Source organism: Hyperolius riggenbachi, chromosome 4, assembly GCF_040937935.1.
Source record: "Hyperolius riggenbachi isolate aHypRig1 chromosome 4, aHypRig1.pri, whole genome shotgun sequence".
Taxonomy (NCBI): domain Eukaryota; kingdom Metazoa; phylum Chordata; class Amphibia; order Anura; family Hyperoliidae; genus Hyperolius; species Hyperolius riggenbachi.
Window position 1 is genome coordinate 95,311,180 of NC_090649.1, and position 16,936 is coordinate 95,328,115.

The 16,936-nt window shown below is 50.6% G+C and overlaps 1 protein-coding gene across 2 annotated transcripts in view; it reads left to right on the forward strand.

Moving 5' to 3' along the window:
• Positions 1-16,936, forward strand: part of MBOAT2 (membrane bound O-acyltransferase domain containing 2) — a 271,358-nt gene that overhangs the window by 230,581 nt on the left and 23,841 nt on the right. For both annotated transcript variants that reach the window (XM_068280328.1, XM_068280329.1), the window contains exon 7: positions 1,492-1,675. In XM_068280328.1, coding sequence (XP_068136429.1) covers positions 1,492-1,675 — 184 coding nt within the window. The remainder of the gene's footprint in view (positions 1-1,491; positions 1,676-16,936) is intronic.

The window sequence follows — 16,936 nt, forward strand, 5'->3', positions numbered from 1 at the left end:
AGCAGTGGAAAGAGGTGGGTGGAGTCAGGTGATCTGCTTCTTGCTAGCAAGAAGGAATTACAGGAGCTAGCCATGAGGTATTTCATAAATCTTTATTGGAAAATGTACAGGTGTGCAATACAAAAAAACATGCATTGCTCATGAATGCAACTTTACTATCCTATGCATCAAAAAGGGGAAAGTGAACTAGTGCTTTAAATATAATTCCCATCTTTTTTTTTTGTGGGGGGGGGGGGGCAGGGGGGGGAGGGGACGACTGACATGAAACAATGAGGCACGGGTCACACTTGGTTCTGTGTTTTTCTGTGCGATTTTGGATTTTCCAGCACTCTGCAATTGTTTTTTTCCATAGGAGTTTTTATACATTAGTTGTTGATTTTCCCTATTAACTGGGAAAGCGTATGTCGTTCGGAAAGAAGCAGATATCTGTCTGGTTTTAAAAGGTTGAAACAAAATATGAGAGAAAACACCAAAGAATTTCCGATTTCCAATCAGGCCATTGACTTCTATTACGATTGCGACTGTGCGTGTTTTTTTTTTATTGCATGCCGCAAAACACATGCGATTTCAGCAAGTGGGACCCCTGCCTGAAAGCATGAAAATACAGCTTGAGTTGGCGAATATTAGCATTTTCTGTCCACCATCACTAGATAAGCTTAACTTTTATTTGATTGGCTTCTACAGGCAACTCAGATATCTTAAGGTGGCCATACTTCTCTCGACTTGGTGGCCAATCGACCATCCAATTCGATAATTATCAAATCTGATGAAAATCGGTTCCGACAAGAGCATGCCGGATCAACGATGCCAACAATTCCAAGCCGAAACTGGTCGCATGTATTGATTGGGCATGCTGCAAGATGTCAGGGTGTCGTGGTCAATCGGGTGCGTGACGGTAACAGCGAGTAATATCGGGATGCCCCCCCCCCCCCCCCACACCGTGTGTACATTTCTACATAACCTGTCCTGTGTCGCCCACGGCGCGGTCCCAATCTGTCACCGGGACCTCCCACTCTCCATTAGTGGTATACATGCAGAACGTGGCGGGGGTGTGTTGTTACACACACCACGTGGTATACGCTGGTGGGGTGCATACCACTTATAGAAGAGTGGGGGATCCCGAAGACGGATGGTCAGTGCGCCGTGGGCAACTCAGGACAGGTAATATGTAAATACACACACAAGGGTACATTTATACACTGGGGTGCAGTGGTGGACTCGGCCGATTCCCGAGATGTTTCATGCTGAAATCGATTGGGAATCAGCCTGATGCCAGATTCCATCAGAGATAGATTTGTCTCTAGGACGGATCTGCCCATCATCGCCAGATGTATGGCTAGTTTTACTATCCTCCAGTGTGTAAGATTCAGCTCTGTTTGCCACCCACCATGACTGTAGCGTTGTAAATATAGCCATTTATTTTTCTTTTTATTGTTTCCATTTTCCGTACAAAGCAATGCATCTCACCAGCTGCTTGTGTTTGAATTACAGACGCATGCCAAGTCTACTGGAGTATTTAAGTTACTGCTGTAATTTCATGGGCATCCTGGCAGGCCCGTTATGCTCTTATAAAGACTATATTGCTTTCATTGAAGGCAGATCATATCATCTGAAAGAGGTGGAAGCCAATGGGAAAGAAGACATAAGATATGAACAGAAAGAACCATCTCCTAATGTAAGCATTTCAAACTTTTTACCTTTTTTTGCTGTGGATTTTTGCTGTTTGCCATCCTCCTGGTTTACACACCAATGTGTGCATTGCTTATTGTACAGGGATGAAAGCTGAGTTGACCTAAATGGAGCCCTGCAGAGTATGTAGTTGGGTCAGGGTGAACCAGAACCACTAGCACTTCATTATAGGAAGCTAAAGGAACCTAAAAGTTTCCTTACTGACAATGCTATGCTGACTACAAATCCTGCCGCCTTGAAGAGAACGCGGGCTCAGAAACACTTGCCTAAGGAGAGGGAATCCTCTGAGTTAATTAATTCTGCATTGTATGATCTATAAGTGGTGCATTTCTTTCCCTTGTAGATCCTAAATTCATTCCTAATTCGAATGCCAGCACCCCCCATCCCCCCCCCCTCCTTAAATCACTTTAGGCAGCCCCTGCACATTACTCACCTCCCTGGGATCCAGCACTGCATTTCTTCCTCCTGTCCTCCGGGTGGTGCTCTACCCCTATGGTAAGATCGCCGTCTTTCGTCACTTGACAGACTCCGATCTCACCCGAGGGATCGAGAGCCCCGGTGGACATGAAGGAAACTGGCCCGATACCAAGAAAGTAAGTAAAAAGTGCTGTTCTGCATAGTAACCTGCCCAGCGATTGCCCCGACCCAGGCGCAGGATTACCACTTGCAGTTTTTTGGGGTTAGGAATGCCGTTAGGGAGGAAAAAGCGGATCTGTATTGTAACATAAGAGCACAACTAGAGTGAATAACAAACACTTCTTATTGTACGTAACCCTTGGTAGCTGTTTTGAAAACAAATTCGCAATTTGGAATGCTATTTTAATGTTTCCATACCTTTAATTTTTAATGACTTTTTATTGTGCAGTTTGGCAATAGCCGTCCCAAGTGTGGATGGGCTGAATCTATTTTTCCTTTACAGTGTAAGCTGAAACATAATTACTGTATGTGTGCACTGCTCCAGGGTGCCCATCCATCAGTAAACCGTCCTTATAGCTCTCTTGCTGTGTAGTTAATACAACGCATACCTTCCCCAGCCCATCCCTGTATCTGTCACCTCCTTATACCTGTATTGTTGCAGCCTGGTGACCTTGCTGAGTCCTGACAGTCATGCTGGTGCTGAGTGGAAGGACAGCAAGCTGTATGTATTGAACTAGCTTTCAAGAAAAGTACTGAAGGGTAGTCCATCTATGCCTGTTATACTCACCAGTCCCAGGGTCCAGCAAAGGCCTCTTCAGATGCTGTCCCGGCAGGTTTCCTGGAACGGCGTCCATGTTGTCCCCCTCCTGCAGCAGATAGATGCTCCACAATATAGCCCAGGGGTCCCCAAACGTTTTGGGTCGAGGGCCAGGTCAACATACTTCAGACTGCTGGGGGGCCGGAGCAGGGGCGTAGTTAGAAATCATGGGGCCCCATAGCAAAATTTTGATTGGGGCCCCCCCCCCAAAAAAAAAAAATTAGCTGCATTCTTGTTTCTGGTGTGATTCAGCCACTACTGCAGCCAAATAGATTAGCAGGGTTGCCTGGCAACTGGTATTATTTAACAGGTAATAAATATGACGGCCTCCATATACCTCTCGCTACAACTGTCATTTAAGTAGTCCATTTACTGCCATTTATGCGAGTCCACTTGGTGATATTGTCTGCCGTCCATCAGGATCTATAATGGAACTGACATTGATGGGCATCACCACTGACCCTTATGGGCACCATAGGCTGCTGTTTTACATACCCCCATACTGTCCATAATATTTGACCTGGGTGACAGGATTTTATGGTACAGCATAAAAATGAATCCCTTTACAGTAAAATCCAAGGGACCTGGCCAAGTAGTTTACTATATGAGATGTTTACTCTATCAAAATTAGTCATTCATTGTATATGCATGCAGGTGCATGGTCGGGACCTGAGGATAGAGTTTATTTTAGCCAGAAGTTTAGAGTTTAGTATGGCCACAGTTTTCTGTATCATTAAGTAATGTTTTAAATGTAATATCTTATTGTGCTTGCATAACATTTAGGCAGGTCACTGCTATTACTCTTTTGTGTTTTTGATAGTATTGTGGCCCAGAGTATGAGACCAAGTGCTGCACAGACATGTTGCTAGCCTACAGGCTAGCAACACCTTTTATTACTATGGTGTTTTGGGTGTCAAGCAGCCCTCAATTGTGTTGTACTCCCTCTCACCTTGCCTGTGGGAAGCTTCTCCGTCATGTGCTGCTTGTCATCCCTCCACCCTCCCTACTTAGAAACAGACATATTACTAGTTTGTAAGCTAGTGACATGTCTGTACAGCATTGGGCCCCAATCTGTTGCCCAAGGGATCAATCCTGATTCCTGCCAGGTGACAGTCCTCTTGTGTGTGTACAATATTCCAGAGTGAGCAAACTTTAACCTCCTTGGCGTTACGATTATCTCCAGATTTAAGTGTCTGAAAGCGGTGCAATTTTTTCACATGGTTTTAGACCTTAAAAATCATACCACTAGATAGATCTACGGCAGCCCTGCACATTACACACCTCCCTTGGATCCAGCTTGGTGTTAAAGGTAACCTAAACTGAGGATATGGATTTTTCCTTTTAAAATAATACGAGTTGCCTGATTCTACTGCTGATTCTGTGTCTCTAATGCTATCAGCCACAACCCCTGAACAAGCATGGAGATCAGGTGCTCTGACTGCAGTCAGACTGAATAAGCTGCATGCTGGTTTCAAGTCTGTAATTCAGCCACTACTGCAGCCACAGAGATCAGCAGGACTACCCAGCAAATGGTATTGTTTAAAAGAAAACATCCATATCCCTCTCAGTTTAGGTTCCCTTTAACGCTCTGAGCTGCAAGTTTCCAACCTGAGCCTGACTTGGGATTACCACTAAGGAGGTTAAAGGCGTTATCAGGCTGTTTTAAATAAAATAAGTGCTACTTACTCGGGGCTTCCTCCAGCCCCAAGCTCCCAGCATGTCCCTCACCGCATCTCCGCCATCAGCCGTTTGCCGCAGCTCCGTCCTGGTCCCCGGCGATGACGTCAGGGCGGCCTCCAGGTCGGCCTGTACTGTGCCTGCGTGAACGGCTCTGTCAATCAACGCCACGTGGTTTGTAGCGTATTGTGCAGGCGCAGTAGTTCTGCGCCTGCGCAGTCTGCTCCGGTCCACGTGGCATTGATTGACAGCGCCGTTCACGCAGGCGCAGTACAGGCCGACCTGGAGGTCGCCCTGACGTCATCGCCGGGGACCGGGAGGGAGCTGCAGCGAATGGCTGATGGCGGAGCTGCGGTGAGGGACATGCTGGGAGTTTGGGGCTGGAGGAAGCCCCGGGTAAGTAGCACTTATTTTACTTAAAACAGCCTGATAACTCCTTTAAAGGATAACCGAGGTGAGGAGGATTAAATGTACTTGCCTCTTGCAGTCTTCCATCAGGTGCCTCGCTGTATCTTCGTCTTTCTCCAGGGTGCCGCTGTCCCTCTGGGAGACCCCCTACCGCTCATTGGCTACTCTGGATGTTCAGGCATGTCTCTCCTGATCAAACTCATGTACATGGGAGCATTCTGCACTTGCTTAGTTTGTCTTTGTGAACTGTGAAAGCGCAGAATGCTTCTGGCTATGGGAGCATAATCAAGAGCAGTGGTGCTCACCGCCAGGTCGTGATCACGCTTACGCGTGGATTCACGACCATTTTGACGCATTCCGCCTCGGACACGAAAATCCATGAATAGATTTTCAACCACGAAAATCTACTTCGGCTTCGCGTGAATGCGGACAGAAATCCGCATTCACGCTCGTGAAACCCGGGGCTGAAGTCGTGGTTTGCGGAAATGCGTCAAACTATGCGGAAGTGACACATTGCAGGCCAATCAGAGTGCCCCAGCCAGGCCCTAGCAACCAATCACAGGAGGGGAGCTATGCACTCCCCTTCTGAATATAAAGCGGCGGCCATGATGGAAAAGCTCTGTTCTTGCTACTAGACTGTGGTGCTGAGAGGATTATCTCCAGGCCATTGTTTGAGCAAGTGCATTTATTGTGTTAAAAACAAAGCGTTTTTTTTGCTAACACTGCTCTTATACTGTACACAGTTAGCTAGTCAGTGAGTGATTGCTGTAGTTAGTTGTAGTCAGTGTAGTGTAGTGGGAGTGTGGGAGTCTAGTGATTATTTAACTGTGTGTAGTGCTGTGCAGGCAGGTTCAGTGCTGCAGTGTAGTGGGAGTGGGGATTATCTGTGTGTAGAGTGCAGGCAGGCAGGTTAGTGCAGCTGCAGTGTTCACTTGTATATTCCAGTGACAGTTATACACTTGTACTATTTGCAGGCAGCCAGTCACACCGCCGGCGCCGCCACTCTCTGCCAGCGCTGTTCATTCATTCTGTCAGTGACCTTGTGCCGTGCCCAGTGCCCACTGCTCGCTCGCTCGCTGGCATATGAGCATCTCATTACACAGTGTGACATCCTTGTGTGCCCACTGCATCCTTCAGTGACCTAGTTGTATATCCAGTGCCCACTGCTGTGCCCACTGCATCCTTCAGTGACCTTGTACTGTGGCCACTGCATCCTTCAGTGACCTAGTTGTATATCCAGTGCCCACTGCTGTGCCCACTGCATCCTTCAGTGACCTTGTACTGTGGCCACTGCATCCTTCAGTGACCTAGTTGTATATCCAGTGCCCACTGCTGTGCCCACTGCATCCTTCAGTGACCTTGTACTGTGCCCACTGCATCCTTCAGTGACCTTGTACTGTGCCCACTGCATCCTTCAGTGACCTTGTACTGTGCCCACTGCATCCTTCAGTGACCTAGTTGTATATCCAGTGCCCACTGCTGTGCCCACTGCATCCTTCAGTGACCTTGTACTGTGGCCACTGCATCCTTCAGTGACCTAGTTGTATATCCAGTGCCCACTGCTGTGCCCACTGCATCCTTCAGTGACCTTGTACTGTGCCCACTGCATCCTTCAGTGACCTTGTACTGTGCCCACTGCATCCTTCAGTGACCTTGTACTGTGCCCACTGCATCCTTCAGTGACCTAGTTGTATATCCAGTGCACACTGCTGTGCCCACTGCATCCTTCAGTGACCTTGTACTGTGGCCACTGCATCCTTCAGTGACCTAGTTGTATATCCAGTGCCCACTGCTGTGCCCACTGCATCCTTCAGTGACCTTGTACTGTGCCCACTGCATCCTTCAGTGACCTTGTACTGTGCCCACTGCATCCTTCAGTGACCTTGTACTGTGCCCACTGCATCCTTCAGTGACCTAGTTGTATATCCAGTGCCCACTGCTGTGCCCACTGCATCCTTCAGTGACCTTGTACTGTGCCCACTGCATCCTTCAGTGACCTAGTTGTATATCCAGTGCCCACTGCATCCTTCAGTGACCTTGTACTGTGCCCACTGCATCCTTCAGTGACCTTGTACTGTGCCCACTGCATCCTTCAGTGACCTTGTACTGTGCCCACTGCATCCTTCAGTGACCTAGTTGTATATCCAGTGCCCACTGCTGTGCCCACTGCATCCTTCAGTGACCTTGTACTGTGCCCACTGCATCCTTCAGTGACCTTGTACTGTGCCCACTGCATCCTTCAGTGACCTTGTACTGTGGCCACTGCATCCTTCAGTGACCTAGTTGTATATCCAGTGCCCACTGCTGTGCCCACTGCATCCTTCAGTGACCTTGTACTGTGCCCACTGCATCCTTCAGTGACCTTGTACTGTGCCCACTGCATCCTTCAGTGACCTAGTTGTATATCCAGTGCCCACTGCTGTGCCCACTGCATCATTCAGTGACCTTGTACTGTGCCCACTGCATCCTTCAGTGACCTTGTACTGTGCCCACTGCATCCTTCAGTGACCTAGTTGTATATCCAGTGCCCACTGCTGTGCCCACTGCATCCTTCAGTGACCTTGTACTGTGTCCACTGCATCCTTCAGTGACCTAGTTGTATATCCAGTGCCCACTGCATCCTTCAGTGACCTTGTACTGTGGCCACTGCATCCTTCAGTGACCTAGTTGTATATCCGGTGCCCACTGCTGTGCCCACTGCATCCTTCAGTGACCTTGTACTGTGGCCACTGCATCCTTCAGTGACCTTGTGCTGTGCCCACTGCATCCTTCAGTGACCTTGTACTGTGCCCACTGCATCCAGTGATTCATTACTAGCAACATGTCTGGCAGGGTTTCGCGGGGTGAGAGGAAAGGAAGTTCAATTGCCTCAGCCACTTCTGGGACTGCTCCACGTCCAGGGAGAGGACGCCCAGCTGTACGTGGTCGTGATGCAGCAGAAAAGGGGGCAGCAAAGCCTGGGCCGAGTCAGCGGACGCCATTGTCCAAATATTTCAAAGTTTCTGGTCCCCGTGTGGTGGTTGAGCAAATGGAACCTGACGTACTCATGGACATCATGACTTCCTCCCAGACCTCTACTGTGAGCACCACTCCAAGCAGTAGCAGCAGCAGCCAACATCCCACGCTTGTTGTGACATCCACCCCAGCACCCACTGGTCAGCAGCCCTCCCAGGATGACAGCGTTCTGTCCCTCAGTCCGGCATCTGGGAACCTGCTGATGCAAGAAGCACAGGACTTACTGGGGACTGATGTGGCAGAGATTGAGATCGGGCCACAATCACAAGCGTTGTTGAGTTCTGGTGATGAAGAAGAGGGGTCTGTGTCTGGGGATGTAGGGACAGAAGAGGAGGCGGGGGAGTCAGAGGAAGAGCTGGATTATGATGATGCTGCTGATGATGACGTTGTGGACCCTAACTATGTGCAGCCTGCTGAGTCCGTGGAAGAATGGTCAGAGCAGGATGACGAGTCACCTCGGCCTAGGCAAGGATATCGCCATATGTCAGGCAGGGGCAGGGGCATCGGCAGCAGTGGGCGTGGAGGAAGTAGACAGGACACTGCTTCAGCCGGCACCACCACCATGCAACCCCCGGCAACTACTATCACACATTGCTCCGCTGCACCCTCTGCTAGTGGGGGCCGCAGTAAATTAAAGTCACCAGTGTGGGATTGCTTTGAGGAATGTACTGATGACAAAAGGTATGCGGTGTGCAGGTTATGCAGCAAAAGATTGAGCCGTGGGAAAAGTCTGAGCAAGATGGGTACCTCATCCCTCCAGGGCCACCTGAGAAGCCGTCACTGCCGCGAGTATGCGGACTTTAAGAGGAAGCAGGCACTGCTGGCAGGGGTTCCTGAGAGCAGAAGGCCCACCAGCGCAGCAGCATCCTCCCTCCCTCAGGGTCGTGAATCCCCCACAGCAGCAGCAGTAGTAGCACGCAAGCGCTCTTCCACCTCGGCTGCTCAGGACACAGACATTGAGGCTGGCAGCCAGTGTTCGTCTCTCTTCTCTGTCTCCCCTGCATCCCAGCGTCGTCAGACCCTGCTGAGCGACACCTTTCAGGGTCTGACCAAGCCTCTGCCTCCAAGCCACAGGCGGATCCGCAAACTAAATGGCTTGCTGGCCCGGGCCATGGCATCACAGCTGCTTCCCTACTCCCTGGTGCAGGAGGGGAGCGTCATGCGGACGCTGCTCCAATTTGGCATCCCCGAGTGGCAAGTCCCCAGTCGCCACTATTTCAGCAGGAGCGCGATCCCAGCACTCCACAAGTTTGCGGTGGAAAACGTGGCCCGTTCCCTGGACTACTCTGTGGGCAAGCGGGTCCACGTGACCATGGACTCGTGGAGCAGCAGATTTGGGACAGGTCGCTACCTGTCCTTTACGGCCCACTGGGTGACACTGATGGAAGGGAGGGAGGACAAGAGCGCATCAGCCCAGCTAGTGGTGCCACCACGCGGGATCAGGGGGGATGCAGAAGGGTCCTGTCACGACACTCCCTCTGCACCCGGAAAGCAAGCCCGCCTCGGCAGCAGCAGCGCCAAGCCTCGGCACTGCCAAGCCCTTTTAAAATTGGTGACCCTGGGAAAGGAGAGGCTTACGGCCACCAACGTCCTGGCCGCCCTCAGGAAGCAGGAGCGGAGGTGGCTGACCCCCAGAGGCCTGGAAGTGGGGTATGTGGCAGCCGATAACGGGGCCAACCTGGTGGCAGCAGTGCAGCAGGGAAACCTCCAGCACATCCCCTGCTTGGCCCACGTGCTCAATCTTGTGGTTCAGCGCTTCTTGCGCACCTACCAGGGGATGAGCGAGCTGCTGCAGGATGCCCGGGCGGTGGTACGCTTTTTCCGCCTGTCAGCCACTGCCTCTGCACTCTTGTCCACCTTACAGCAGCAGTATGGAAGGCCACAACACCGGATGATCATCGACATGCCAGTTCGCTGGAATTCGACTCTGGCCATGTTGGAGCGGCTGTGTCAGCACAGGCTGGCTCTTAGGGCCTACATGCTAGACCCAAGTGTCCCCAGCAACCAGCAAGTCCCCATGATTACTGCCACTCAGTGGACACTGATGCAGCAAGTATGCCTGGTGCTGAGTCCCTTCCTGGAGGCAACCAAGATGGTCAGTGAGGAGCGGGCCTCTGTGTGCCAGTGGGTGCCCTTGGTTTGTCTACTGGAGCAGGCAATGGACAATTTAATTGAGCGTGGGGATGAAGCCCTGAGGCAGTTGGAAGAACAGGAGCAGATGGCAGCACAGTCCAGCTCAGAGGGCGGCTCACAGCAGGTAGTGGAAGAGTTGGAGGTCCCTAACCTGAATGAGGAGGAGGAGCAGAGTGCAGCAGGCGTTGTACGTGGATGGCGGTTTGAGGAGGACAACGACATGGCACAGGAAGAGGACAGGCATGCGTTATGGGACAATGGCGAGGACGAGGAAGATCTTGCTGGCAGGGCCCACTTGTTTCCCATGGCTGTGCACATGTTGCGCTGCCTTCGCAGGGACCCCCGGGTGATCCAGATGCGTTCAAGGGAGGACATCTGGATTACCTTGATGCTTGATCCCCGTCTGAAGGGGAAGCTGGGAGACCTAATGACGCCATCCACCACCGAGCAACGCACAAGGGAGTTGAAGGAGGCCCTTGTGCACAGACTACTGGAAGCATTCCCCCAGCATTCCACCCCCACTGTAACTGCTCTGCCAAGCCAGCAAGAGGTGCCTGCCATTGCCACTAGCAGCACAACAACAACCACCAGCAGCAGCAGCAACTGGCGCCCCGGAGACCTGAAGAGCCTAAGCAAGAGCCTGTATGCAGTGCAGCAGCCCAGAACAGAGGTGCCCGCCACAGCATCCACCACCAACCAGCACAAGCAACGACTGACCACCATGGTGTCTGACTATATGGGGTCATCCAGCGGGCTCAATGACACCGACAGCCCCGTGGACCCCTTGGAGTACTGGGTCAAGAGACTGGACATCTGGAGCGAGCTTTCCCAGTACGCCCTGGAACTCCTATCCTGCCCTCCTTCCAGTGTCCTCTCAGAGAGATGCTTTAGTGCGGCCGGTGGCGTGGTCACAGAGAAGCGCTCTCGGCTCTCCCACGCCTCTGTGGACAAACTCACCTTCCTGAAAATCAACCAGGCTTGGGTGGAAGGTGAGTTCCTGGCCCCTATTGTCGGACACAGGGGGACATGAAGTGGCTGCTGCATGTGCTGTTGTTAACTATGCCTGCCTTTATAAAGACATTTACTACCTGCCTAGTGCCTACCTTGGTTAATTTTTTGGTGTTCTGGTACTACTACCAGTAAGTTGCCATGGTCCTCCTTCTGAGCTGCTGAACTGACCGCCCGCTTTGTCCTCCTGACTCAGTCGCTACTACACTCTGCGTTCACACTGTCCGGGTCACCGGGTGCATTTAATTTTTTGGCCAGCACTATGACGCTGTGCTACTACTACTGTGCTGCTGCTGCTGAACTGACCGCCCGCTTTGTCCTCCTGACTCAGTCGCTACTACACTCTGCGTTCACACTGCCCGGGTCGCCGGGTGCATTTAATTTTTTGGCCAGCACTATGACGCTGTGCTACTACTACTGTGCTGCTGCTGCTGAACTGACCGCCCGCTTTGTCCTCCTGACTCAGTCGCTACTACACTCTGCGTTCACACTGCCCGGGTCGCCGGGTGCATTTAATTTTTTGGCCAGCACTATGACGCTGGGCTACTACTACTGTGCTGCTGCTGCTGAACTGACCGCCCGCTTTGTCCTCCTGACTCAGTCGCTACTACACTCTGCGTTCACACTGCCCTGGTCACCGGGTGCATTTAATTTTTTGGCCAGCACTATGACGCTGTGCTGCTACTACTACCACCAGTATGTTGCCGTGGTCCTTCTGTGCTGCTGAACTGACCGCCCGCATAGTCCTTCTCCTGACTCAGTCGCTACCACCACTGCACTCTGCGTTCACACTGCCCGTGTCCACTGACAACTCTGCTGCGATGTCATTGCTAATTGCTGCAAAAAAAAAAATTACAAAAACCTCTCTGGAGCCTTTTTGCCGTCAGCCACTCATCCTCCTCCAGCGGTACCTTCGCCGCCAAGTGCCATTGGAACTCGCCTTCACCTCTTTGACTGCTTAACGCGTATATCCCTTTTTAAAACCACTTATTACCAATTAATAGCCCCATTTAAAGTGTTGATTTCACTTTAAAATCCATTTTCTCTAGAAAAAAAATTTTTGGGGGAATTTTTTATGTTGAAGTTATGTTGCCCCTTATCACCTCGATAATCCATGCTATTTGGGGGACTGTAGCATGTATGGGGGCTTTGTTATTAACGTTAAAAGAAAATCCGCCTCCGGGCGTGAATCCGCGCGTGATTACGCCATTCACGGGAAAAAATCCGCGTGGTTGCGTGGACGCGGACGAAAATCCGCATGCGGCTGGGCCGAATGCGGATTTTTTTTTGCAACCACGCGGATTTCCGAATTCGTGGATGAGGCACATCCGAGCACAAGTGATCAAGAGAGGCGCATGGACCGCGCATGCACAGTAGCCCACAACCACTGCTGTGGTCAGGGATCTTTCAGAGAGAACAGCAGCACCATGGAGGGCAGCGGAACTACATTAAGGGACAGTATAGACTGCTAGAGGATGGAAAAGCTCCAGTTAAGTCTAATGTCTTCCCACCCCTTCACCTAAAACCTCGGATATACTCAATTTAATGGGTAGCAGGATCTTGCAGCAAATATACTTTAATGTTAGCAGGATCCTGCAGCTAGTATAGAGGGCAACAAACTGTTATGGTGTAAGATTTTGCTAGAAGACTGACTGGGCAGCATGGTATACAGTGACACACCATGTGCAGACTCACCAAGGATTGCCTGTGCTGTTCTGACTGCTTCTGCCTCTCAGATCTGTGCTGTCTCTGGTAACTGCAGAGCTGCCTGTACCTGCTATTCACTGTCTGCCATGTGAGGTCAGATTCCTGCTTTCTGGTACTGTTGATGATAAAGACAATCTAGAGGGAGAGAGGCAGTCCAGGGACAGGCAGTCTGCAAACATCTCAGTGCTGTCTGTTATTAGTGTTGTCCGGATCATGAACGATTCGGATCTTTGATCCGAATCTATTTTATGAGTCGATCATCCGAATCATCAAAATGAGTGATTCGGATCGCAAAAGGGGCGGGGCCAGGAGCGACATGCCCCCTCTCAGCGGGCAGCGGGTCCTGGAAGCAGAGCAGAGATGGATCGCTCTGTTGGAAGGGAGGCAGCCTTGCAGGGAGACAGGTAGATGAGAGAGAGGGGACATGGGTGCCACTGCCAGATATGTGTAGAGCACACATACTGGCTATAACGTGCTGCCCATTATAGGCTGTCTGTTCCGTAGTTGTACACAGTGAACACATTGGAAGCTTTTGGCTCAGCACAGCTCAGTAACTTTGCAGACAGTGTGATTGAAAGGCAATATAATCCTCCTGCACTCGGCACTAAACAGCTGCACTTATCTTCTGGGAATGCTTTCTTTCACTGTGCGACCTTTTCTTTCAAAGTGTACAGATGAGCTGAGCATATAGGTGAAATATATGTAAAGCATATGACTTCAGCATGTGGGTATTACGTGCAAACATTTCTGCTCTCTGCTCGTCCCTCCTCCCTTCTCTGTCCACTCCCTGCCCTCTGTCCATCTTCTCCCCTTCTCTGTGTGTCCACTCCCTCCCCTTCTCCTGTCCACAGACCTGTCCTGCTGTTCATTTCACCCCCGAATGCTTCCGGTAGTAAAATGATCCGAGATTCGGATCAAAGATCCGGATCTCTTCAATGATCCGATTCGAATCATCCGGATCATTGAAAAGATCCGAACTTCCCATCTCTATCTGTTATTAGGGTTGCCAGGTCGGCTGATGGAGAAAACCGGACAGGGGGTGGAGTTAGGGGTGGAGTTAGGGGCGGAGTCAGAAGCGCACTTTTATGTAGAGTGGGGCTAAGCAATGGGCTTTTTTTTAAAAAAAAATTATAGTATTTATATCGCACTGACATCTTCTGCAGCACATTACAGAGTACATAGCCATGTCACTAACTGTCCTCACCAGTAGTACTGGTCCAGTGCACATAAGAGACAGTTTTTCACCAGTAACTGCACATAAGAGACAGCTTTTCACCAGTAAATGCACATTATAAGAGACACCTTTTCGCCAGTAAATGCACATAATAAGAGACAGCTTTTCCCCAGTAAATGCACAAGAGACAGCTTTTCACCAGTAAATGCACATAATAAGACACAGCTTTTCACCAGTAAATGCACATAATAAGAGACAGCTTTTCACCAGTAAATGCACAAAAGAGACAGCTTTTCACCACTAAATGCACATAATGACAAACAGCCAGTGTTCCCAGTATATGTAGCCAGGGATATATGTGGCCAGTATATGTAGCCAGGGGGTATATATGTCCCAGTATATGTAGGCAGGGGTGTAAATGTCCCAGTATATGTAGCCAGGGGGTATATGTGCCCAGAATAGGTAGCCAGGGGCTATATGTGCCCGGAATAGGTAGCCAGGGGCTATATGTGCCCAGAATAGGTAGCCAGGGGCTATATGTGCCCAGAATAGGTAGCCAGGGGCTATATGTGCCCAGAATAGGTAGCCAGGGGCTATATGTGCCCAGAATAGGTAGCCAGGGGCTATATGTGCCCAGAATAGGTAGCCAGGGGCTATATGTGCCCAGAATAGGTAGCCAGGGGCTATATGTGCCCAGAATAGGTAGCCAGGGGGTATATGTGCCCGGAATAGGTAGCCAGGGGCTATATGTGCCCGGAATAGGTAGCCAGGGGCTATATGTGCCCGGAATAGGTAGCCAGGGGCTATATGTGCCCGGAATAGGTAGCCAGGGGCTATATGTGCCCAGAATAGGTAGCCAGGGGCTATATGTGCCCAGAGAATAGGTAGCCAGGGGCTATATGTGCCCAGAATAGGTAGCCAGGGGGTATATGTGCCCGGAATAGGTAGCCAGGGGCTATATGTGCCCAGAATAGGTAGCCAGGTGCCCCCCGCCCCCGCAGGAGGAGAACAGTGCAGAGAGAGAGCTGGGAGCAGCAGTGGAGAAGGGGGGCAATCTCCCCCCCCCCTTGCCTTCCCTCACCTTAGGGTGCTGTCTCTCTCCCCTGCTGTCTCCTCCATCATGTGCAGCAGGCTGGCGGGTGGCGGGCGGAACTTACCTCTGTCGCAGGCGCCGGAAGTTCGGGTCCCGCAGCCGCTGAGAGAGATTTGACTCAAAAAAGATCCGGATCAAAGATCCGAATCATTCATGAGCCGGACAACACTATTCAGACTGATAGTGTTGTCCGGCTCATGAATGATTCGGATCTTTGATCCGGATCTTTTTTGAGTCAAATCTCTCTCAGCGGCTGCGGGACCCGAACTTCCGGCGCTGGAGCGACACAGAGGTAAGTTCCGCCCGCAGCCACCCGCCAGCTTGCACTTCATATTGGAGGAGACAGCGGGGGAGAGAGAGCACCCTAAGGTGAGGGAAGGGGGGGGAGATTGCCCCCCTTCTCCACCGCTGCTCCCAGCTCTCTCTCTGCTGCGCTGTTCTCCTCCTGCGCTGCGGGGGGCGCTAAAACCGGACAACTTAATTGTCCGGTTTAGCATGTTTTTTTACACCGGACACAGGGGCCAAAAACCGGACTGTCCGGTGTAAAACCGGACACCTGGCAACCCTATCTGTTATAAGCTGTGTAGCACACAAATGTCTTCTTCTCTCTCTGAAAACAGCCTGTACACACTTCCTGAAGTCCCTCCCTGCGGTGCAGCAACAGCCACGCCTCCCTGGCCGGAACTACAAGTTAATTGTTGGCATGGCCAGGGAGGGATACATGTGTCAGAAGACTGAGGAAAAGTAGTCCCCCTCTTTCTCTGGCTGCTACTTGGTGACCTGGGGGAAGGGGAGATTCGAGTGCAGCTGTGTGTTGGTGGGGAGATCTAGGGGAGGTTAGAGAGGTTATATTTTATTAAAATATGCATATATAAAAAAGTCCTCTGCTGCCAGCAGGGCCCCCTAGTGTCGTTGGGGCCCCATAGCACCTGCTATGGTTGCTATGGTGATTCCTACGCCTTTGGGCCGGAGTATACATAAAATGATGTAGAAGTCTTTAAGGGCCAGACAGTGAAGCATTCCCAGGTGACAACATGCAGTCGAATTGGACAACAGTGTCGCCTGATGTGGAATTTGATTGGAAACCAGCAAATTACTGCTTTCTGGCTTCATTCTATATGTGGACCACCAATATTTAAAGATGTAGCTGACCGCATCTATAATACATTTTGTGTGTCGGGGGCTGGTAAAAAAGCCTTAGGGGGCCACATTAGGCCCGCAAGCCTTAGTTTGAGGACCACTGATCTAGCCTGAGGAAGTGGGATGTCCCACAAAATGCGTTGCATTAAAGTTTTTCAGCCATCGTTTTTTGTGATTATGAACAATAAAGAGATGTTTTTTGAAATCTAAACATCCAGTGTCCTATTACCAGGAGGTTAGTCCAACGCTACCTCCCTTTTTAAACAGTTTTTAATTAATTTTATCCTGCCCTGGCTCCTTTGTTTACTATCTGCGTGACATCATTTTTAATATTGTTCAGTATCTTACATTTCCTTGTCTCTATCTTTGTGAAAAGTGGGCCTGAAAAACCTGTCTGCCGTAGTCTTTTCTGCTCTGTAGTTCAATCCAATATTGTGAGTTGCTAACTAGCTTGCTTTGCAGTGGGTCACGTAGTGAATTTCCTCCGCTGGGCAGACCTGCCTGCACATGCTTGTGTGTTTATAACAATCACATTCTCACTTCTTCTCTCCCAGCACACCCTGGGAAGCCATTAAAAAACAACCTTAGATTATTGTGTGTTGAAAGGGCACACAAATAAGAGCTAGCCTGAGCAGAGATTGGCTGGACAGGCGCGCTG